Source organism: Alternaria ethzedia (assembly GCF_023757985.1).
Source record: "Alternaria ethzedia strain BMP 0044 chromosome Unknown scaffold_11, whole genome shotgun sequence".
Classification (NCBI taxonomy): Eukaryota; Fungi; Ascomycota; class Dothideomycetes; order Pleosporales; family Pleosporaceae; genus Alternaria; species Alternaria ethzedia.
The window spans coordinates 553,531-577,223 of NW_026056204.1; the positions used below are offsets into that span (position 1 = coordinate 553,531).

A 23,693-nucleotide genomic window follows, 5' to 3' on the forward strand; every position below is an offset into this window, starting at 1 on the left:
AATCCACAAGACTCCCGTCCCTGCGATACAACCTCCTGCTACTCAGCCTACTTCTATAGACTCAGCCTCCATGGCCCGGGACCATCGCCAAATACGTCAGGCCTCGGCTGCGTTACACGTACGACTGGCCGAGTCGGCTCCAACACTGGGTGCTGACCGATTCCAGCGGGTGGGACTATGGAATCCAGCTCACGGACTACGCTTTGCGACAACAGCGACAGCGGAGGCGCTCAAGCCGGATGTCCCTGAAGCTACAGAGACCGATTCCTCACCTCAAGACGAAGTGGCTGCGACAGCCCGTACCGATGACCCCACCCCGCACACCCATAACGAAGCAGGCGATGCTGTCAGACAGGACGGAGAAGCTAGTACGGGACATGTCTCGGATAATGCAGAATCTAGCGACCTCTCGTCCGAAGGAGAGTTGGAAGCCAAGGACGACGAAGACGTAGATGAACACGTCTCTCTTACCTATCAGATCCCAGAGGAAAAGCTGCGCGCTGCAATGCTTGCCACTCCCCAAACTCGTGATAGTTATTGGAGTGCGAAGCTTTACCAAGGGCCCGAGGGCGAAGCGATCTCGACCCATTATTGCAAGTCTTTTGACGTTGCTGAAAGAGTGGCCAAATACTTCTTACAAGAAAAAGTGGTGGGCTTCGACATTGAGTGGAAGCCTCGCGGAAACCCATATTCCATCAAGCAAAATGCGTCCTTGATCCAGCTCGCGTGCGAAGATCGCATCGCACTCTTTCATATGTCGCTGTTCTCTGGGAAGACAGTCGAGCAGCTGATGCCACCCAGTCTGAGGGCTGTTCTAGAATCACCCAATATTTACAAGGTAGGTGTGGCTATCAAAGGAGACTTCAAGCGCCTGGAAAAGTACCTCAACATTCAATCTCAAGGTGTCTTCGAGCTAAGTCGCTTGCACAATCTAGTCGAATGGTACGAGGTGGAGCCTAGCAAAGTGTCAAACAGACTTGTAAAACTCGCTTCTCAGGTGCTACAACACCTCCAACTGCCTTTGTACAAAGGAGAGCGACTAGTCGACGATCCGGATACAACCTCCAGCGTCCGAGAAAGTGACTGGAGTCTGCCCTTAGATTTGCAACAGATACACTACGCGGCTGCCGATGCATATGCTGGCTTTCGTCTTTATCACATGCTTGAATGGAAGAGGACACGGATGAAGCCAGCCCCTCCTCCAGTGGCCCTTTGCGACTTCGACAACAAGCCTACTCCCAGGCCAAAGGTGCCCCGCAAAAGGGTAAAGGCAGCTACCAAGTCCGACGATGCAGCGGACGTAGTTGCGAAGCAGTCAATTGATGTGACAGAAGAGCAACAAGATGAGGAAGACACGGAAGGGTACGAGACCGCGACGGAGGAATTTACCGACAGTCATGAGCTCGAAGACGCACCAAACGAAACAAGAAAAGCTGCGCCCGTGGATCACTCGAACAAGGCCTCTGCGGCTGAGGCTGCGGTGAAGCTCGAGTCGAACAGTGCTGAAGAAGGTGGAGTTTCTTCACAAAAGCGAATTGGCCGTGTGAGCCTTTCCTGGCTCCAAAACACCGATCCCGGATACCCTGAGCTGCCCAAGACATCGCAGGAAGAGGACGTGGGCCCACAGTCTACCGGATCCTCCAAAGATGAGGTTGCCATGCAGATGGAGAAGCAAGGCCATGGTATTCCAGGCGGGGAGCAGAATGATAGCGATGATGAATACCCAGACCCAGAGCTTGAGGATGCGCTTAGACGCATGTCTTTGGACGAAAGTGGGAAGCTTATCCAAGATGGGAACGACGCAGCATCAGAGCATACTAGGCCAACACCTACCATAAGCCAAGACGATCTGGGAACGCAGTCAGTACTTCCTACCCATCTAGCAACCGCTCAAGCTTCTAATACTGCCAAAGTGGCTGAGCCATTAGGTCTCAAGCATGTTTCCCTCGATGTTGTCGATTCCGCCGTGCCAACACCAGCTCCGCAATCATGCATCGGCCTACTCAATGAGTCATCACGAACGCCTGAGTACAACTTGGCGACGACATGGGCACAGGAATATCTTCAAGTTACTATTCCATCGCCTAATTCAACAACACCCTCACGTATACGTGCAACTGTGACACACCTTCGCGCATATCACATGTGGCACTACCAGAAGCTCCCAGTCGAGAAAATGGCAGCAATCTTGCGAGATCCGCTGCTCTCGAATAACACGATTGCGAATTATATCTTGCAGGCAGTCACATTGGAGAGGCTTGAATATGAGGAAGACTCTCTTCGAAGTGTGTTACTAGCGCTACCTTCAGGGATGCGAAAGGGACGATGGAAGGGGCTGGCCGAGGAAGTTGGCGTGTGACATGAACACATTGACCGTAACCTAGACATTGACAGAGTATTCTCAAATGAACAAGCTATTCTTAGACATTTTGGAAACGTGGGACGAAGTTGAATACGTGTTTAGAGGATTTGCGGTGTGTTTATGTGTTCTCTTCGTATTCAGACCAGTCAGTTTGCACATGGAAAGCAGGGCGCGGAAGCCATTCCGCTTTTGCCAACCAAGTCGTGGCTCATCTTCACGCGTCTATGCTCAGCTCAAGCGTCTATACTCAGTGCTGCGCGTTTATGATCTTGCCATACAATGTGATGCGCCAATGATGTCCAAGCATATGAGCAGTGGACACATGTCACCATTCAGCCACGGCCGCACTCATCAGGTACCATGTGCGGCGCAAACTAAGTCAGGGTCCAGGCGCGCACTAGACCAACCCCACGCGTGCCAACCGCGAAACTGCGGTGAGTAGCAGCCATCCCTGCAGGAACCCCTCCGAAGCATATCAGGACAGCCGGCCCCTGCTTTGCTACACCTCTGACTATTCTGACGATCTTCGACTATCCCAATTGAGCTTTGTCTGTCCGCATACCTGTCAATTCAAGACCCACGAGAAGACTTCCACCATGGCCGCCGCCGCAGCTGTCTATCCCCCGCTCGACCAGCGCCCGGTCAAGAACACGGTCCTCCTGTTCGATGTCGACGACACGCTCACAAAACCCCGTCAAGTGTGTACAATCGATGCATTCTCAGCGATGCTTCTCTAACACCGGTGCAGCTCGTCACTCCGCAGATGCTGCAGCTCCTTTCCGAAGTCCGTCACAAGTGCGCCATCGGTTTCGTGGGCGGCTCCAACCTCGTCAAACAACAAGAACAGCTCGGCGGCCCCGTAGACGTTACCTCGCTGTTCGACTTCTGCTTCGCCGAGAACGGACTCACTGCCATCCGCATGGGCGAGGTCCTGGCTAGCCAGAGCTTCATCGCGTGGATTGGCGAGGACAAATACAAGCAATTAACCAAGTGGTACGTGTATACAGCAGGTTATGAGGCATCGTTAACAATGATTCTAGGATTCTTCACTACATCGCCGATCTCGACATCCCCATCAAGCGCGGTACCTTCATCGAGTTCCGCAACGGCATGATCAACGTCTCCCCCATCGGCCGTAACGCCTCCACCGAAGAGCGAAACGAATACCAAAAGTACGATCTCGAGCACAAAGTCAGGGAAACCATGGTCGCCAAGCTCAAGGAAGCATTCCCCGACTCTGGCCTCACATACTCCATCGGTGGTCAAATCTCGTTCGACGTATTCCCTACTGGCTGGGACAAGACCTACTGCCTGCGACACATTGAGGCGGAGAAGGGCCTGACTGGTGTCGTCTACGACAAGATCCACTTCTTTGGCGACAAGGCTTACGAGGGTGGAAACGACTGGGAAATCTACAGCGACGAGCGGACTATCGGACACAAGGTCAAGAACCCAGATGATACCTATGCGCAGCTTTCGGAGCTGTTGAAGAGCTTCCAGTAGTGGGTTTAGACGTGTTAATAACGATTCTGACGAAGCACCCACGGCAGCATCTTTCCGTCTGACATGAGGAAGATAGTACTCGCGATAGAGTACGACATGTAATGTGAACAAGAATCATACGATGCCATTGGTCGAGGGATACGTTCTGGGCCTCGGTTTCCAGCATTCCCTCGCATCGGCATATGCCCAGATTTTGACTTCCGCGCAGTTGCCGCACTCCGTGACTTTAGTGGAGCAGCGTTGATCATTCGATAGTGACTTCCTGTGCACCAAGGCATTTCCCGAAGACCCATACCGGAAACAACAACCCGACTTACTATCAAAACCTTAAATCTGCAGGGCTCAGCAAAGGTTCCAGCAGTGAGAGGCTTATTCATACCGCGCCCTGCTTGGTCACCATCAGCTTCAATGCGGAGATACGTACACTCTTTCTACTATAGGCAGCTCGGAGCTGAGCGTGTACTAATCAACCACGCTGGTCGTCATTGGCTTATTGTGTAACATGGCGTATGCAGGTACTCAATCCGATCATCTCCCCGCACCGGAGTACAGCCGGGGTCATGGCACCGGAAGTTAGACGTAGAGTGCAGATTGTGATTGGGTCCATTCGCACCGATTGATACACAACACCGGTTTCCAAGACGGCTTTTCACAGCATGACATGCCGGTTAAAGATGCAGGGTCACTTTCGCTGATCGAAATGCTAGATCTTGCATCTCAACACCGAAGCAAGGAAGCCAGATCTGACCAGGCAGCTGGGAGTATACAAGTACTGACAAGAACACGGTGACATCCTGGAAACAAACTGCTAACTTCTACACGTACTCCATCATGAGACTACCTACATTTCCGCTCTTCTTAATCCCAGTTCTCGCGTCAGCATCCCCTCTGCACCATGCTTCTTGCATTCCACCACAGGCTTCCTCCAACACTTCAAACACGTATGACTATATCGTCACCGGTAGCGGTCCAGGGGGCGGTACAATCGCCACCAATCTTGCTCTTGCTGGACACTCCGTTCTGTTGATCGAGGCTGGATCGGACGCTTCGTCTGATATCCGCACCCAAGTGCTCGCTATGAATGACTACTCCAACACGAATGTAGCGTGGCATTTCTTCGTCAAGCATAGTGATGACGAAGAGAGATTGAAGAGGTATAATCTGTTGGTTTGGAGGTTGAAGAATGGGGAGTGTAAGTCAAAATCTTGGTATATGTGGCCTTTGCACGTTGCTAATGTCAGTGATAGATTGGGTTGGAAAGGATCCTAGTGTCAATGGACACGTAGGGGTCGAGAGGTTGGGCGTTTTCTATCCTAGAGGTGTGAGTGGTATCCTTCCCTTGCGCACTGCACGCGAAATAGTTACTCATTGTATATGCTGCAACGTAGGCTACTTTGGGCGGGAGTGCGATCATCAACGCGGCTGCGACATTCCTGCCAAGCGACAGCGATTGGGACTTCTTTGACAAGGGAGTCGGGGATGGTGTTTGGAGGTAAGCCGCCAATAGATCTCGGCTCTCAAAACAGTACTGACAATCATGCAGTGCTGAATTGATGCGGAAATACTTTGAGAAAATTGAGCATAACAACTATCTCGAACCCGGTACTCCTGGCCACGGATTTACAGGCTGGCTGCAGACGAACATCGCTGATCGAGCTACCCATGCGGCTGAAGCACTCCGCTTCAAGGTCTTCCAGGCTGGACTAAAATTGGTTGGGAAAGACCCAGAAAAGGTACTGGACTACCTCACCAGCGACGCGAACTATCTCGATCCAATGCGTGATCAGACAGAGGGTCTGTCCTCACTGCCATTCCATGTCACGCCCAACTGGAAGCGCTTCAGCCCCCGCGACCGTATTTTGGAATTGCGCAATCTAACGAATTCGAATGGAACGCTGAAGTACCCGCTACATCTCCAGCTTGAGTCTTTGACCACAAAGGTACTGTTCGATGAATGTAGTGGCAATGGCACAAAACCGCGAGCCATTGGAGTCGAATACTTGCAAGGCAAGTCCATATATAAGGCCGACCCACGTCGTAACACTTCCACCACCAGTACACTGCGCCAAGCTTTCGCTCGAAAAGAAGTCATTGTAGCTGGTGGTGCCTTCAACTCCCCGCAGATCCTACAGCTCTCTGGTATCGGGCCCAAAGCCCTTCTCGAGAAGTACAACATCCCTGTTATCTCTAACTTACCGGGTGTGGGCCGCAACCTCCAGGACAACTACGAGGTACCCATTTACGGGAACGCCCAGATCAGCTTCGCAAAGACACCTGACCCCAATGCACCAAGATGCACAAACGGATCACCCGGCGATCCATGTATCGAACTCTGGTACAATGGCCAAGGACCCTACGCGCGCGGCGGCACAAACTCAAACGCGTTCCTCCTCAAGACCGCCCATGCGGTCGAAGGCGAAAGAGACGAGCTAATGTTCGGCTTCACGGGTGGCTCCTTTGCAGGCTTCGCGCCACCGACGTCTCAAAACACGACACGCTACCCTCCCACAACATTCTCTTGGTCCACCGTTAAGATACATCCCCAGAACACTGCCGGATACGTCCAAATCCAGTCAGCCGACCCGGTAGACACACCGGAAGTGAACATGAACTACTTCGCCGAGGGCGTAGAAACAGATCTAAACGCCATGCTCGACACTGTTGCTTTCGTTCGTAGAGCATTTGCTTCCACCGAAGCACCGGTCGGCCCTGTAACACCTGTTTCTCCACCCTGTCCGCCTGCTGATATCCTTGAGACGGGCTACTGCCGTGACATGCAGATTGATAGGGAGTGGATTCACGACCAAGTCTTTGGTCACCATCCCACAAGCACGAACAAGGTCGGCCCGGATTCTGATCCTATGGCTGTGCTGGACACGAGGCTGAGGGTCAGAGGGGTCGAAGGGCTGCGGATAGTAGATGCGAGTGCATTTCCTAGATGTCCGGGTGCGTTTCCGGCGGTTAGCACGTTTTTATTGAGTGAGCGGGCGACGGATCTGGTGTTGGAGGATGTGGGCAAGTGGTGAATTGGATGTTGGGTCGCAAGGGTATAGGGAGATGGTGCAAGCATTGCAATGGCCATTCTACGAGCTTAATTGCGACACAATTGAATTAGGTCTTCGCATATTTACAGTACAGACGAAGAGTAGTAAACCGCGAATCTCTCGTCGAAGCAGTGGGAAAGCGGCATGACGAATGTTAAATCCAGAGCCCTGCATTAGCGTCTCTGGCCCTGTCTGGCGGCTTTGATTGGCCCGGCAGGTAGCTGGGTCTCCACAGTGCCCTCCCTGCCGCGATCGATGGATTTACTGTAGTTGCCTGATCGGGAAAGCCTCCCTATCGAGCCAATCAGGGCCTCGTCTACAGGGCCAGCGGTCTCCACAGTGCCCTTCCTGCCGCGATCAACGGTTTTCGCATACCTTCCTATCCGGGAAAGACTCCCTACAGGCGAGGCTCTGATTGGCTCCACAGGGCTTGGAGAAGGAGACAACATTCCCGCGGCCAAAAATTATTTGTCGCAAAGCGTCCAGCCCCAAACCAGTCCGCCAAAACCACGCATTCCACAACAAACCTACGAAACTCGAAAGCGCCGAATCCAACCTGACTTCTGTAACAAAACACACAAAATGAAGCTTCTTACCCTCAACTTCCTCACATGCGCCATCAAAACCTGCAAAACCAACCCCGCATCCTTCCCCCTCCACCCCCGCGATGCCGAACTCGAAATCATAGAAGCAGATGTCAACCTCGCCTTTCTCAAGAACATACTACCGAGGATAATGTGGGATGAATTGAGGGGGATATGCAGCGAGGTACGCGAACAAGAAAACATCCACCAAGCGCGAAGCCCACGCGCATTGCGTCTCCAAAGAGATACCGATACTTCGAAACTTTTGAATAGAACGCTGACGTATATGCGAATTGTAGCTTGGTCTTCCTGAACTCCCCGCTACAGCACCCACGCCCGCCGATCTCGTCGAACCTTCTTCTTCCTCCGCTTCAGCATTAGATACCACAGATGCGACACCAGCGGCCCCGACGGAAGAGATAGAAGAGGAGCCAAGCCAGACAGCGAAGGATCTGCACAGGATATTGCTCGAGACGTGTATACAAGAGGGCAAGCTGGTGTGCGGGGCATGTGAGCATGAGTATGCGGTTAAAGAGGGGGTTGCGAATTTCTTGTTGCCGGGACATTTGGTATGAGTTGGGACGATTGAGATGAGGTCTCTTGGTTAGACATCGGAGTGCAAGTGGAAGATGCGTCTATCGAACAACTACAAGCGCGACTGGCAGTCTATGGTAGACTTGGTCTGAAGAGGGTGTACAACACTATGATGCCGTGGGCACAGTATGAATGCTATGCGCCAACAGGGGAGAACGATGACTGTGAAAGAGGAATGGAGCTGGTTGGTGGGAGCGGTTACTTTGATACCCTTTTGATTGCGTTCACCCACATACGGGGGAAAGCATTGTGCTGCACACGAATCTAAGGTCTCTGCGGCCTATATCGCTTGCAGAAGCATCACCCAAGTCAAATGAAACATCGATGGAGGGCAACGCGTTCAAGAATTGAAGCTACACTTTTCCCTAGCCAAAATGGTATCTACGATATGCGCCCAAACACCCATACGCTGGCACTTCTACCAGCCGAAACTTTCAACTCTTACGAGTCGAGAGCGCGGTTAATCTGCACCCTCTTGTCCTCACCACCCGAGACAATACCCACTGCACTATCCCATCTTACGCTGAAGACCTTCGCGCCCTCTCCATGGCTCTTGGCAGACTCGCGTCCTTGCCTGTAGATTGTGTACACACTCTCACCAGTCATTCCCTCTCCAACCTGACCACCTGTGCTAACATTCCTGAGATCCCAAATCTGCACCGTTCCGTCATGCGAAGCAGACGCCAGATTGTATTCGGAAGATGGATCCGTGTCCAAAGAAACAACACCGTTCTTGTGGCCTCGTAGTGTCATGACACTGATTTGCGTGGCAGATGCGCGGGGGTCGACCAATGTGATGTGTCGTGCTGAGGTACCGGTTGCAAGCAGGTTTCGGGAGGGGATGGCGCATAGAGAGAGAAGCGAGTGACCGGTTGTTCGGGTATCAACGCACGACTGGGTAGGCAGATCCCAGGTTTTGAGTGTGTGGTCGTGAGATGCCGAGTATGCGACAGTAGCATCATCTGGTTTGAAGATGACGCTAGATACCGGCGAAGTGTGACCGCTGAATGTAGCCAGTGCTCCGCGAGCAGGGACCGTGCGATCGGGCTTCGAAAGCTTCTGTCGCTTGTTCGACGCAGCCGTTGAACTGGGCAGGAAATTCGCCGGCGCGACGGGGTTCTCCTTTGCGTTGCTCGAGAACAGCGAGATAGTGGTATCCGAGGAGGCGGAGAGAATGCGACTCGAAGGCGCATGGACTGCGACGTCTTCTACACCCCAGCGGTGGTTGAACAGCTCGAGAGCTGTGGTGATAGTCCTCGCATCATCGTCGTACTTGTAGACACGGACGGTGTTGTCCAGCCCTGCAGCTACCATCTTCTTCTCCGACAACCATTTAGCCGTCTTCAAGCTTGTAATTCGACCACCGTTGTTCGGAGCCTCTGAAGTCGCCAGAACATCGCCCGAGGTATTCCACACTCTTAACAGTCCATCATAACTCGCGCTCAGTATCCTCTCTTGCCCACTTTGCACTCCTGACAGAACATCCACGGCCGAAACCCAGTCGTCGTGTTCGAAGCTCGTGACGTTTAGCGGTGGCACCAAAGCCCTCGTGTATTCAACGTCCAGCGTCGATTCGGCATTGATACCATTCTTTGTGAGGAATTCGTCGATTGTGGTTCGGAGAAATTCGCCGTTGATCAGGATGTCAAAGGGTATGCGACTGCCGTCATCGCGGTGCAGGAGTTCGTTCACAAGTGTGGAAAGCTTGTGTCGAGTCAAAGCTGTGGGCGCATCCGCGTTAGCTCTGTATCTGGACGGACTGCGCAGCGTTTTGTAGCCTAAAACCACGAACTGCAGTCGCGACGGTTCAAATTACTGTGCGAGCATGCTGCAGTAGATGGCTAGAGGCCGCGACATGCGACTAGGCTTCCGGTAGTTCTACTCACATGTTTGAACCAAGAGGATGTTCGGCTCCTCCGAAATCTGCAGAGCAGCATCGCGCGTCGTAAGGCGAATCTGCACCTTGGTCTCTGCGGCGTCGATATCCATGGCGTCGGCGGGTTTGGCGGTATATGATGATTGGTGTTGGAGTTACGAAGCTTAGGAAATTTTGGGATCTCGAACTTTTTTTCGAATCCGGTTAGCGCGGAAGAAGCCAGCCAGTCGGCGTTCGTGAACCTCCGCTCGTGGTATTATAGATTATGTCTTTCCAGTAGTTCAATTTATGCAGAAAGTATCAAAGTCGGCTGATAGTTGGGTATAGGTTTTTGGTGTTTCAGAAGACTAACCGTAAACTAGGGTCAATCTACCATTAGAGTACTACGCATGCGCCCAAGAGGAAAGTCGTATGTTGTTTCCTTCACGTAAATTGTCATTTACTAAGTCATACTGGTTCTCCTGATATCAGCGATAGCTCTCCTCCGGTGATCACTAGGCGCGAACAGAGCCTCGATCAATCCAATCACCTCTTCAGCTTCCATCTCCAACTTCAGCTCGCCGTCCGTCCAGAAGTATTTGATATCCGCAAGGCTGCTGTCCAGAATTTCGCTGAGATACTGGAACTTGAACCAGTTGGGCGTGTAGATACCGGCCATGTCTCTTGTCTCTCCGTTGCCATCCTCGGTCTGGAAGTGTTGGGATAGAGTAGCAAGCGAGACACAGTACCCGTGTAACTTCCTCGACTCATCTTCTGCAATATCTGACATGTCCTCGACATCGTTGATGAACTTTGTGAGAGCTGCTGACACCAACGAGCCAAGTGACTGATGTAGAGCGCTATGTGAAAGTACATTCTGCCACTGTCGCTTCACATCACCTATGCGATCTATCGTCGTAGCGATGGCGTCATCACAGACCGTAGCGAACGGAACGTTCGTACAGCCTTGGAAGCCTTGCGCATCTTCAAGATGATCCCGGATGATCTGTCTTTGTGACTCCATCTCGCGTCCGTATGCACGCTTTCCAAATCCGTCGATCGTCTTGATGTCAGATTCGATCAGCGGTTGGAGGCGTTTGGAAGGTCGCAAGTGCTGTGGCAATGTAGACGATTTATCTCTTTCAGCTTGTTCTTGAAGAAAGAGTCGCAGACGATCCGATAATCGCTGGCAGTCGTTGTAGATGAGCATATTACTGGCGATATCTTTTGAGTAATTCATCACAGCAGTAGCTCGGTACATTGCCAACAGGAGGCTCGGAATCGCATATAGACCCCCGCTCGCGGGTGCGATTGCAGACTTGACCAGCTCGGGTGAGTTCAGCGTGTCTACTTCTGCAATGACCTGCAAGATTATCTCCATTATGGCATCTGGGATCGCTGTCACTGTATATGTCTCCCGAAGGGTGACCTCCTGGTGTGCCGGCTGTTTTTGAGAGGCAGGTTTTCCGTTCGTATTCGATTGCTCCGTTGTATGTACTGCAGGCTTCGGCGTTGTGGTGGGTTTGGTATCGGTCTCGTCATCCCAATCAGCGCCCCAATCATCTGCATCCTCTGCATCAGCTGGCTTTTCTTTCGCCTCTTGCTCTTTGGGTTCATCTCCAATCACATCGTCATCCTCACCCCAAGCACTCATATCTTCTTCTTCGATAGTCTCCTTCTTCTCTTCTGCGACATCGCCCTCCTCATCCCAATCAGCAGCCCAGTCATCCTCTTGTTCGTTGCCAGCATGCAATGCATCTCCCTTTGAGATGACTTGCGTCTCGACCCGTTCAACAGTCTTCTTTTCTTGCACCTTCTTCGGGAACATCGTTTGTACTCGAGCGATCGCATCCTCTTTCTGTTTAGCAAGCCATATCTCGGCAGACTTATCTACCCATTCAGCTAGACGATTTTGGCCTGACCAGCCGAGCTCATCGAGATACTCCACAAAGCCCAAGACATATGAGAGCGATTCTTGAAAATGTGGTATCCCGTCTGTTGATAATGGCACGGCAGGCAAAAGCAGGTTCGAAATTAAACGAGAAGCAATGATCGGAACGATCTTTGAGGACAGCGGAACGGCGATGCTAGGCGGTAGACGCGTGCTCAGGTACTCAGCAAGCAAGTGCATATCCTCCAAGGTAGCCTTGACCGCACCATCATTCACCGTGCCAGCACGTTGGATAACATCCTCCTGGATGTTGAAGGCGGACACAACGCGGTCGGTGCCTATAGCCAGTCGGGGAGCGATTATGATCTTGTCCAGGTCACGGCTCAAGCGGGTTACGAAGCTGTCAAGGAGACCCAACTTCGTAAGCGCTTCAACCGTTGTGTTGATATCGACTCTGGCCTCGCGTTCGATCGACTGGTGCAGCGAGATCTTATGGTTGGTGTTGTCGACTGCAATCAGCCCGTTCCATGACTCCGTGACCGTCTCTACGATGGCTTTCTTCAGCTGCTCCTCCTTGTTCTTCAGCACACCCACCGCTCTTGTAGTGGTGAACAGCCCAAGACCCTGGAATGCGCCATCTGCATCTTCCAAAGTCTGTATTGCATGCATAACATGGCCATGTACAGCAGCGTTTTGGGCAGAGTCGAGCAGGGTCGAGATGTCTCGAAGCTGCTCTACAGCACGTGCCAAGCTTTCGTTGTATGCAATTTCCGTGTGCAGCAGGCTGACCTTGCTTGCGGCATCCTGTACGCGAGCTGTATTATCCTTTCCTGCCTCTGCTTGTTTTACAATCTCTTTGGCTGTTTCTTGCGAGCGTTTGATATCGTCTTGCAGCTTGCGTGCCTGTGCTATCCAGCCATCGACGTCGGGTGCGGCTTCTCTCGAGAGTTGGCGTACTTCGTCCTGGAACAACGGTCAGCGTTGCCTGGAGCACGCGCTACTTCAACACACCTTCGTCTCTTCTCTTGCCTTGGCAACAACCTCCAACAGCTTTGGAAGTGCGCTGGAAGGCACAGTTGCGGACGCGACATCCTGGTCCTGGGGAAACGCGCCATGCGCGGCCGACTGGAGCAGCGCGTCGCCTAGCTGCTCGTCCGAGACTTGCGAAGGCATTTGTAATCACGGGGTGATTGTCATGTCGATTCTAAAAAGGGTCTGCGGCGGGATAGTTCGCACGGCGTTCGCAACGTCGCAGGACCAACATTGAAGCTGCACGGACGTCCAAGCGACGTCAACTCCAGCGTTGCTGCCCCGCCACACTTACCCCGCCACGCTCAAGCCCTTGTGCTGAAGAAACAGCTGGAGGCACATGCACACGTGCGTTTGGAGACAACCGCACGTCGCAGCAGATTCATTAGGCGCACATTTATCTAGTCAATCCGCGGTAGCAGCATCTTAGCGGCGCCGCAGCACTACTCCCGGACAACTCGCCTCTCATATTGCCCTTCGTCATTCCCTCGTTCCTTGTTCGGAGTGGCTCTCTGCTCCTTGTACTCTATCTCATCCTCTCGTAAGTCTTTGTCATTTTCATTTTACTGCCATCTCACCGCTACCCGGGCTGGTATGTAGGCTTGCAAATTCAGCAGCATAATCACTGGCCGCGGCCTGTAGGCTTGTAGAGCATGGGTATACGCAATGCACGCCCCCAAAACCTAAGGCTGCTTTTCTCTTGGAGACCCCGGTCGAATCGGTAGCGTGATTTTCTATATAACAGTGCGTTGGGCTACGTACAACAATCCAGCTAACACAGCAAGGGTAGTACCAATTCGGGCAACGCGGCCAGTGCCTGCGACTTCAGCACCAACAAAGGGTACACCTGCAATCTCACGCTGTCAATTCCTTTCTCCTTCAACTTCGACATCATGGGGTCAATACAGCAGGAGTCGCACTTCAAGAAGCTGCAGCAGTTCGAGGCAAATTACGCCGACGCTACATTCACTCAGTATGAATCCCAACGGACGGGTCTTCGGGTAGTGGTAGTCGATCGAAAGGGTCCCAAGGTGTACGGAAATTTCGCGGTAGCCACAGAGATCCACGATGATTCGGGTGCACGTGAGTAGCATGGCTCGTGTTTCAAATACTTCTACTGACTGACGTAGCGCATACCCTTGAGCATCTCTGCTTCATGGGTTCGCGGAAATACCCTTTCAAGGGCGTGCTAGACAAGATCGCCACCCGATCATACTCTGACACAAACGCATGGACGGATGTCTCCGAGACAGTCTATACTCTCTCAACCGCGGGTTGGGAGGGTTTTGCACAGCTGCTACCTATCTATCTAGACCACCTCATCGTACCTACGCTGACCGATGCCGGTTGTTACACTGAGGTTCATCACATCGATGGCAAGGGAGAGGATGCAGGGTGAGTAACTCTCAACGCCTTCATGCTCCCAGCTAACGACCCAAGTGTTGTCTACTCTGAGATGCAAGGACGTCAAAACCTGCAGGGCGATCTCATGGATCTCCAGATGCGTCGCCTTCTCTACCCTGAAGGCGATGGCTTCCGTATGGAGACGGGTGGATTGATGGAGAACCTACGAGTCTCCACTGCAGAGCGTATTCGCCAGTTCCACCGAGACATGTATCAGCCCAAGAATCTACGAGTCATATTGATTGGAGAGGTCGATCATCCAAACCTGTTGGACATACTGGATAAATTCGAAGACGAAATCATCGATCGCGTACCGGCTTACGATGCGCCCTTCAAGCGTCCATGGGTCGAATCGAAGCGCACTCCACCCCTGAGCAAGACCATTGTTGACACAGTCGAGTTCCCAGAAGAAGACGAGTCAACTGGTGAAGTGCAAATCGCCTTCCTAGGACCCAAGACTATCGACGACCTTGGAGAGACTGCCATCAACACACTGCTCAACTACCTTGCCGGATCATCTGTTTCGGTTCTGGTCAACACACTCGTCGAGAAGGAACACCTTGCGAGTATGGTATACTTCTGGTGCAAGGGGCACACAGACATGATCATCTGGTGGACTCTGTCGTCTGTGGAGACTGACAAGCTGGCTGATGCTGAGAAGCGTTTCTTCGAGGTTCTCAAAGAACACGCTTCCAAGCCCCTTGATATGAGCTACCTCAAGGACTGTCTTCATCGCTTCAAGCGCCAAACTCGATACATGTCTGAGATTGGCATGGATGAGTACAAAGACCCAATCATCAAAGATCACGTATTTGGTGACCGGAACGGTACTCACCTTGAAGACGCAATGGCCACGCTTGATGTATTCGACACACTTGACAAATGGACTGAGGAAGAGTGGCGAGCATATCTGAATAAATGGATGGTGGATGCTCACCACGTTTCCATCCTAGGTAAACCTTCCAAGGCGTTGTCGGACAAGATCAAAGCAGATGAGGTTGCACGTGTCAAGGCACAGCAAGAGAAGCTAGGCGAAGAAGGCCTGAAAAACTTGGCACAGAAGCTTAAGGAAGCCCAAGACGAAAACGACAAGCCCATCCCAGAGGAGATTATCGCCAGTGTCCATGTTCCCAGTACTGAGTCTATCCACTTCTTTGAGACTACAACAGCGCGTTCTGGTGTAGCAAAGAAGCTGGGAACTTCTGAGAACAACATCCAGAAGATTGTCGACAAGGATGAAAACGGACTTCCCCTCTTCATCCACTTTGAACACATACCAACTTCGTTCGTACACTTCGGCTTAGCACTCGGAACTGCCTCGCTACCAACGGAACTCAAGCCTCTCCTCGGCGTATATTTAACCAACTTCTTCGCGACTCCGATCATGAAGGACGGAAAGCGTATCGAGTTCGAGGAGGTCATTACCAAGCTTGAGCAGGATACCATTGAGTACTCCATGGACCGCGGTACTGATATTGGAAGCTCTGAGATGATCTACATCCCTTTCATCGCGGAGGCCGACAAGTTCGAGACGGTCGTGCTATGGCTGAGGTCAATGCTCGTTGACTCCGTGTTCGACACCGAACGCGTGATTTCTGCAGTCAAGAAGATGCTCGCGGACGTGCCCGAAGAGAAGCGCGATGGTAACTCCATGAGCTTTGCAGTCGACCGCATGATCCACTACAATGCCGCATCAGCTGTTCGCGCGACTGGTACGCTTGTCAAGGGTCTCTACCTCAAGCGCATCCTGAAGCTACTTAAGACGGAGCCTCAGCAGGTCCTCGATAAACTCGAAGCCCTACGCAAACACCTCCTGACCTTCTCCAACATGCGCGTTCTCGTTACCGCCAACCTTGAGACCCTACCAAATCCAGTGTCGACCTTCAAACACCTCACCGACGCTTTCAAGCCTGGTCCAGAGCCAAACGTAAACCCAATTGACGACCGCAACGCGCTCCTCTCAGATATCGGTCGTAACCCAGGCGGTACACACTACATCATCCCCATGCCCATCGACTCCTCCTTCGCAGTCCTCACATCCAAAGGACCCAAAGGCTACAAAAACGCCCAACTCCCACCGCTCATGGTCGCACTCGCCTATCTCGACGCCGTCGAAGGCCCCATGTGGACATCAATCCGCGGCACAGGCCTCGCCTACGGCAGCAACTTCTTCCGCGACCCCGAAACCGGGCTTCTCAAGTTCCGCATCTCGAAATCGCCGAACGTCTTCGCTGCGTACAACAAAGCCAAGACGGTCATCAAGGAGTACGGTGACGGCACGCAGAAGTTTGAGAAGCTGGCGTTGGAAGGCGCGATTTCAAGTATCGTTCGCGACTTTGTTGACGAGCGCGCTACGGTTGTTGATGCGGCTAGGAGTTCCTTTATCGATACTGTCACGCGTGGTGTGGGCAAGGACTGGCAGGCTTGGGCGCTGCGTGAGGTGCGCAAGGTGACTGAGGAAGACGTGAGGAACATCTTGAATGAGGTTGTGTCGGCTGTGTTTGTGCCTGAGAAGACGGATCTGGTCGTGACTTGTGGTGGTATCATGACTGATGTAAGTTTCCCACCTGTCCTTGGATTCTGTGTTTTGGTAGAATGCTAACCATTCTGTACAGGGCCTCAAGAAGGACTTTGAAGACGCAGGCTTCAAGATCGAGATGAAGCAGCTCACCGACTTCCAGGATGCATATGGTCTTGAGGGGGAGGAAGATGACGAGGACGATGACGAAGAGGTATCAGGTAGCGACGATGATTCCGAAAGTGGCTCGGAGATGGAAGAGTAGAAGCTGGAAAGCCAAACTGAGTTCTACGCTCAGTCCGCCTGGTTCGCCACGGACAGTCAACGCCGAAGTAGTAGCAGCAACTGCAATGCAAACACTTCATTCAAGATCCATAAAGTCCCTCTCAAATATTCATATTCATACACTAGCGCAACAACCCCTCTCTCTCCAAAATAACAAAGCAACAAAAACATCGTCGCCAAATATAGCCAAACCACACATCAATCATGCCAGATTGAACCCAAAGACGGCCCCTCAAAAGGTATTGTAAATCATCTCTCTCGTAAATACATACAAGGAAAGTAGGTATAAAAAAGACACGAAAGCTTAGACGCCAGCAATGCCTCTCTCGCCCCAGCAGCCGCAGTCATAGATGTTGCGTATTCGAAGAAAGCCAGAATGTAGAAAGAGAGAGAGAGAGAAGGACTCTCGGCGTTCGAAGGTATCAAGGAGAGAAGGAGGGATTTGGGGGAATCACATACGAAAAAGAGAAGTCGAACGCGGTTGGGAACACACCCAGATACACACAAACGCCCGTTGGGTCAGGTGACACAATCGCCGAAAACGCCGCCCGCAAAACCCCAAAGGTAAGCAAATTCCGATCCTCGTTGTAATCCAACTGCTCATGAAACTGGCTGGCCAAACTATGCATCTTCGGGTAAAATGCGCGCAAAATGCTTTTCCCAAATCCATCCCACTGTCTTCGTTTGGTCGTCTTGATTTCGCGCGAGCCATAGCTCACCCTTCATGCCGATGACATCGAATATCTCGCCAGGCACATACACAAGGTATGGTATTCCGCCTTCGCGGCGATCGTGCGCAATGTTGAACTCGAAGAGACTGGCTGCCAGGAAGAGTACCTCTGGCTCGTCGGTATCGGCGGGTGTGGTGGGGAGGTCTTCGACGCTGCCACGAAGAGGCGAATCTGACATCGGCAGCGCAGAGTTGAAGACACCGGATGCGCGTGTGGATCCCGGTAATGATGGTGGCTGAGAGGTGGGCGCGGAAAATGTGTGGGTAATGGGTTGCGAGGGTGAGAGGAAAGACGGGCCTAGTTGCGGTGGGAAGTCGAATGCGTTGATACTCAGTGGCGAGTGCTCTATGTCTACTGCTCCGTCGAGACCCATGTAGTTGTGGCTGTTGCGAGAAGGACCGGTGTTGCGTCGCTCTTTGCGCACTATGGTAGAGTCACTGTTGTCAGACACAGGACTGAGTGCGCGTGCTTCACGTAATGATGTAGGTCCAGGGCCAGCCCGACCTGATCCATTGGGTGGGTAGAGAGAGGGGTACGCTGGCCCTGCAGGGGATGAGCGTGGCGGGTTATCGAGACTCCGCGGATGTGATCGGGGTGCATAACCGCCGCTATTCCGCGTTTTCGAGTCAAGCATTGATGCTTCGCTCCCGATAGACTCAGTACGACGCGACGATGAGTTGCGGGACGAGCCGCCGCCGCCGTCGGAAGAGAGCGTTGGAACAGGAGACGTCATGTTGGAAATGTCGACCAGGAGATTCCTGTTGATGATACCCAATCTGTTCGCAAGATCCTGCATCGGCTTGTAGTCCGAGTGGAAGCGTTCGACGTACGATTCGAGGTCGTATCGAAGAGATGTCGTGTGTTGTGGCTCGCTCTCAAGCAGTGGGAGAATCTTCTTCGAGCAAGTCTTGTACCAGTCCTTTTGCAAACACATGAACAGAGTCATGAGCGTGCGCATAAGACCCTTTGTTCTTTCATACAGAAGTGGTAGTTCGTGTTTGAGTGTGTCGTTGATCGTGCTGAACTTTTTGGATGACTCCTCTAGGTCCGGGTCGACCTTTTCGCCACGGTCAAGTGCTTGTTTGTGCTTGACGTAGTATAGCAGGTACTTTTTGCGCTGCTCGATAGTCTTCTGATACGACACCCACATCTCCCAGAGATCGCCGACGGGTTTTAGGACACGGCTTCGAACGGCAGCTTTCTGTGACATGGTTAGCGGTATATAAGCGGCGTGATGCTCAGATACTTACGTGATCTTCCAATGCCTTGTTCTGCAGCTCGAAATGAGCCATTGCCCATTTTCGCCATGTGCTCTCAATCTCCGGATAGACGGATGGCGCCACCTCGCAGACAGTGATGAAGCCCAAAAACACGATGTTGAGCTGAAGGTAATGCTCGGTGATCGAATCAAGATACTGTTCAAAATCGCGAATAACGATCTGAAGCTGAAAAAAGTGCCCACCGAACTTCTGTTCTTTCGACTTGTAGTCCTGGTCTTTGAAAGTTTTGTCGGCCTCGTCGTACGCTTTGCTCTTGTCGACCTTAGGAATGAAAGCCTTGACAAAAGTCTTGCCCAGGCCGCTCTTCTTCTCTTTCTTGCCCTCCGAGGCAGCAGCACGGAAGGTATCAGAACGGGCTTTGGCCTGATTAATGCGCTGACTCATTGCTCTCAACTCTTCGAATGCTTCCTTGATCTTCGGTAGATCGGGATGGTCCGGGTCGGTGATTTCTTGCAAGGACTGAAGGATCAGCGGATACTTCAACAAGCGTTGACACGGCTTCAACAATAGAGAGTCCAGATCCCACGCTTGGGTCATGTTTTCCACTTGCTCGAAGCAAGCAGTAACCCATCCAGATAACGCCTCATTTCCTTGGTTCTTTTTGATGAAAGCGCTGGCATTGTCCTGGTTCAGGAAATATGTCGTGTAAAGTCTTTCCATCTTCTCCTTGTTGTCCAAGAAGACTTGACCAATGGTGGTCAATCGATCATTCTCCAGAGTGCAATTCTCAAACTGATTCGGCGAGTCTTCAGATGGTCGCCGAGCATGCATCGGTGATTCTCCAGAATCGTGCGATTTACCATCAGAGGAGTCACGGTTCCAGGGTCCGGTTGGAGGTGGTATCTCATAGTTGACGATGGGCTTTGCAGCCTTCTTGAATGCACGGAACAGCGACAAAGAGAACTTCTCCAGTTCTTTACAGTTACTGAACAGCAACCTCTTCTCCTTCTCGCTCATCATATTCTGCGCGGTCGCCTCGAAGATGTTGTGCGCGATCATCATATCTATGCAGAATTGATGTTCTGTTGTAAGCAGCTCTTCCAGCGTGCGATATCGCTTTATCAAAGCTTGCCTGGCAGGATCAGGTTGGCCGTCTTCACCTTTCTCGGCTTCACTTGGCAGATCAATAGCACTCTCGATAGGCTGTGGGGTACCGTATCGATCCTCAAGACTCTGTTCTTGAACGTGAAGGACAGGAGTACGTGATCGTGCGGGATGCATCTCGAACTTGTCGTCGTTGAGCATGGGGCGTGAAAGCTGTTGATGTTGTGGCGCAACGTTGTAGGCATTTGGGCGAGAGGAGAGTTGTTGGTCGATGGATGGGTTCACGGGTGGGGGCGGTGGTGAATAATTGGGACGGGGAGGCGCCGGAAGTGAATGCGGCATACTATGCTGCAAGTCAAGTCCGAGTCCGCCATTCGTCCAAGCAAGTTGTGGGAGCTCAATGCGGTTGGTTGCGACAGATTTGTGCTCATCCGTTGAGGTTCGTGATAGCGCGTTGTGGGAAGGGTCTCCAGAAGAACTGCCGGAATGAGACGCATCCTCCTGGATGGTCGTGGTGGTGGAACCTGCTGAATTCTGTGAGTAACGACGCGAGGACGAAGTATAGATGATTGCTGTCCCGCCGCCATCAACTTCAGGCGATTCCTGGTGCAGCTGTGGTGTGTACGAATCCGGGCGTGACGGGGACGCCACTCTCATGGGCTCGCGCCTCGACTTGTCGTGTTTCGAGCCATTGGCGTCACTTAACAGTCGAGCGAGATACGTCTCTGTAGACTCTTTCGATGCCCAATCTTTGTGCTGTGCAATGACGGGCGAGACCTGCTGCACCCTTTCCTTCGATACCGACGCCAACTCTGGGGATATGACCGGCGATTGATGGTACATGTTCAAGACTGAGTTTACGACGCTGTACGTCTCCGTGTTCAGCGTCAGCGATCCGAGTGTTCTATAGGGACCAAGGCTGGCAGAGTCATCCGGATACAGCGTGTCACGCTTAGGAAGCGAATCTCCTGGCGATCCTTTTGTATCGTGGCGAGAGATGGATGGCATATCTCTAGCATCGTGTGTTTGATCAGAACTATACCCATACGATAGAGCCTGGAGGCCTGCGCTGAAGCTTTCGGAGTCGGGTTCCCATGAATGTGATGGCGGCTCCTCGCTGAGCATAATGGGTATTGATTCCCGAACGCCTAGCTCTGACTGCTCCATTTCAGGGGATTGTGGAGCAGGCCGCTGTGGGGGAGGAGCGGTCCTCTGCGGCGGCGGGTGGAAGACGTGCGGTTGCAAGAGCTGGTGGTCCGGCTCCTGGTGTGCGGTCGGCGGCGTGAGAACAAAGCTTCCTGGAAGCCCTAGTACAGGCGATTCGTCGAAGTCGGTCACGGCTGATGCTGGCTGCTCGAGCGGCGGTACCGTTAGGCTGGACGTCTGGAGGCTCAGACGCTGTTGTTCGGGCGAGGGTGACGAGTGCTCGTCGCGCGACATGCGCTGGCCCTGCGTCTGCGCACGGGTCTCATGGGATTGCTCGATTTCAGCAACGCCAGGCAGCGCCGCGAGTTGCTCTTGGGGCGGGTCGAAGCTGCTCGCGAGTGGGAAGTACTCCTGCTCACCATGGGGGCCGGTGCCTGTCGAGTGGGAAGCGGGCGAGGGCTGGAGCGGCTGGCGTTCTCTCGAGTTGCGCAGGCGAGGCGACGTTGGGTGCGGCGGGGCATTGACGACAGCGGACACACTTGGTCCGCTCCTGGCACCCAAGGGCGACTTCCCTCGCTCGCGATATCCACGGTAGGCTAATGCGGGGAGCGTGGACTGGTCTGTGCCCCGGGAGACTGGAGCGACAGCCGCTGCAGCCAGTACCCTGTCCATCCGGGTGGGCGAGGCGCGGTTGCTGTGGTTCATGGCGCGGGTTGGGGTGTACTTGACGGAGCGCGTCGACGAGTTGGAGTCGGAGCCGGCGCTCAAACGCCGTGTCGCTACGGGTATCCTCGAACGCGGCGTGTGTCGTTGGGGCGACCGTGCAGGAGTTTGTTCTTGCGCATGTGCGCGCGCGGCGTGTTGCATGTCGTCGGCGAAGGCTGAGGTCGCCGCGCTGGCAGAGCGGCCATGGTGCGGGCTGGTGAAGGCGGCCGCCGGTGGTGCAGCGTCGCCGTGCGTGTTGTCGAGAACGGGAATCCCGAAGCCTGGCGAGAGCACGTCCTGTCCCGTCAGCACTTCGCCAAACAGCTGCCGCCCGCTGGGTGCAGACGCCCGATTCGGCGAGGCCACCTTCTTGGGCGTCGACGAGACGTGGTGGTCGATGCTGCTCCGGCTGCCATTCGTGCGGCGCGCGTTGCGAGGCGACGCCGGGGCGGGCTGGGGCCTATCGCGCGGCTTGAGGTTGTTGAACTTGTGCGGCCCGTACGAGGCCTCTTTGCTCGGGCGTGCAGCCGATGCTGTCGACGAGATCGAGGCATGCGCACGCCGGGCGACGTCGTGCGTGCCAGCCCCAGCCCGGCTCGGCGTCCTGGAGCGAGAGCGGACGGCAGGCGACGTCGCCGTCGAGCTGCTGGTGGGCGACTGCTCGAAGCGCTCGGCGAGGGCCCTCACTTTGTTGGAGACCTGGGGGGAGGAGCGAGTGGCTGCGGGCGGCGATGCAGGATTCGAGGCAGACCTCACGGCCGCTTTGGAGGTGGAGCGCGCGCCGTTCGTCATGGGCTGCCGCTGCCGCGCTGCGGGCATGTCGAGGCCGCGTTGCGGTGAGGGAGGTGCTGCTGCGGGCTCGGTCGTCGTGGTGTAGGCGGAGTAGTAGTGCTCGGGCGAGGTTCCCACGTCGTCGTCGGCATGGTCGAGCTCAGTCGACTGCAGCCAGTGTGAAACGGAGAGGCCGGGGTTGTATGCATATTCATGCGCTTGATCAGAATCCATATCCCATAGTCGGCGAGCGCAAAGGCGCAAAAGCAAGGCAGCGCCAACGTTGTCGGAGGAGGTGGGCCAATCTCGAGCAACAAGGGTTGCCAACGCAGACTCGCCGGCTCTCGCTCAGAGGGCGTCTGGGCCAATGACAGTCTCGAGGCCGGTGCTGCCCCAAGTCGACGAGTTGATATGTTTCAGCCTGAAAAGCAAGCGGAAGGGTTCCCGATACGGCGCGCTTGTGGGAGGTTCTGAACTGGCTGTGTCAGATCAACAACTGAGCCCACACGGTACATCTAAACTCCGTCGTTACCATGCAGCTAGGAAGCGGGATACCGGCGCCGCTCTCGATGGGGCGGCGCACGACGACGGCCTGGCCTTCGCATCTGGTATCTACATGGAGCAACCCAATATCTTCGACGTATGCTGTCCAGATGGTTTGGGCCAAGATGGAGGATCAACATGCTCTTTCGCGGCCTGCTTATCCATCCGTGCTTCTCGATGCTATGGGATGATAGCATCCCGCTTCCCCAGCCCGTAGCTCTACCAGTACTAGTGGATCGTGCTAGCCCTCGTTCCCAGGATAGCCGTGTTTTGCGTGCCCAGGGGTAGGTCGATCTGTAGATGCAGCTGACCTAATGGCGCTCTACCAGACAGTCGTTCCAAGATTACTATACAATGGCATGCGGGTTTACCATGGCCAGGATGATGGGGTTTGGCACGATGTG

General features: G+C 53.5%; 7 protein-coding genes across 7 annotated transcripts; 5 read left to right on the forward strand and 2 right to left on the reverse strand.

The window, feature by feature from the left end:
* Positions 1-70: 70 nt before the first annotated feature.
* On the forward strand, positions 71-2,359 carry J4E87_005437 (uncharacterized protein; the record flags this gene model as incomplete). Its single annotated transcript, XM_049377050.1, has 1 exon — positions 71-2,359. One exon carries the CDS (start codon positions 71-73, stop codon positions 2,357-2,359), a length of 2,289 nt encoding a protein of 762 aa, XP_049233275.1.
* A 599-nt stretch (positions 2,360-2,958) lies between these two features.
* PMM1 (Phosphomannomutase 1) lies at positions 2,959-3,865 on the forward strand (the record flags this gene model as incomplete). The annotated part of the gene is made up of 3 exons (XM_049377051.1): positions 2,959-3,060; positions 3,111-3,355; positions 3,403-3,865. The coding sequence occupies 3 exons, from the start codon at positions 2,959-2,961 to the stop codon at positions 3,863-3,865; spliced, it is 810 nt and encodes a 269-aa protein (XP_049233276.1).
* Positions 3,866-4,696: 831 nt separating this feature from the next.
* Positions 4,697-6,891, forward strand: J4E87_005439 (uncharacterized protein; the record flags this gene model as incomplete). Its single annotated transcript, XM_049377052.1, has 4 exons — positions 4,697-5,057; positions 5,113-5,186; positions 5,254-5,357; positions 5,409-6,891. 4 exons carry the CDS (start codon positions 4,697-4,699, stop codon positions 6,889-6,891), a joined length of 2,022 nt encoding a protein of 673 aa, XP_049233277.1.
* Positions 6,892-7,491: 600 nt separating this feature from the next.
* Positions 7,492-8,068, forward strand: J4E87_005440 (uncharacterized protein; the record flags this gene model as incomplete). The annotated part of the gene is made up of 2 exons (XM_049377053.1): positions 7,492-7,677; positions 7,793-8,068. The coding sequence occupies 2 exons, from the start codon at positions 7,492-7,494 to the stop codon at positions 8,066-8,068; spliced, it is 462 nt and encodes a 153-aa protein (XP_049233278.1).
* A 460-nt stretch (positions 8,069-8,528) lies between these two features.
* J4E87_005441 (uncharacterized protein) lies at positions 8,529-13,006 on the reverse strand (the record flags this gene model as incomplete). Its single annotated transcript, XM_049377054.1, has 3 exons — positions 8,529-9,808; positions 10,417-12,796; positions 12,845-13,006. 3 exons carry the CDS (start codon positions 13,004-13,006, stop codon positions 8,529-8,531), a joined length of 3,822 nt encoding a protein of 1,273 aa, XP_049233279.1.
* Positions 13,007-13,755: 749 nt separating this feature from the next.
* On the forward strand, positions 13,756-17,049 carry J4E87_005442 (uncharacterized protein; the record flags this gene model as incomplete). The annotated part of the gene is made up of 4 exons (XM_049377055.1): positions 13,756-13,945; positions 13,993-14,257; positions 14,303-16,820; positions 16,882-17,049. The coding sequence occupies 4 exons, from the start codon at positions 13,756-13,758 to the stop codon at positions 17,047-17,049; spliced, it is 3,141 nt and encodes a 1,046-aa protein (XP_049233280.1).
* A 641-nt stretch (positions 17,050-17,690) lies between these two features.
* Positions 17,691-22,980, reverse strand: J4E87_005443 (uncharacterized protein; the record flags this gene model as incomplete). Its single annotated transcript, XM_049377056.1, has 2 exons — positions 17,691-19,001; positions 19,051-22,980. The coding sequence occupies 2 exons, from the start codon at positions 22,978-22,980 to the stop codon at positions 17,691-17,693; spliced, it is 5,241 nt and encodes a 1,746-aa protein (XP_049233281.1).
* Positions 22,981-23,693: the final 713 nt, after the last annotated feature.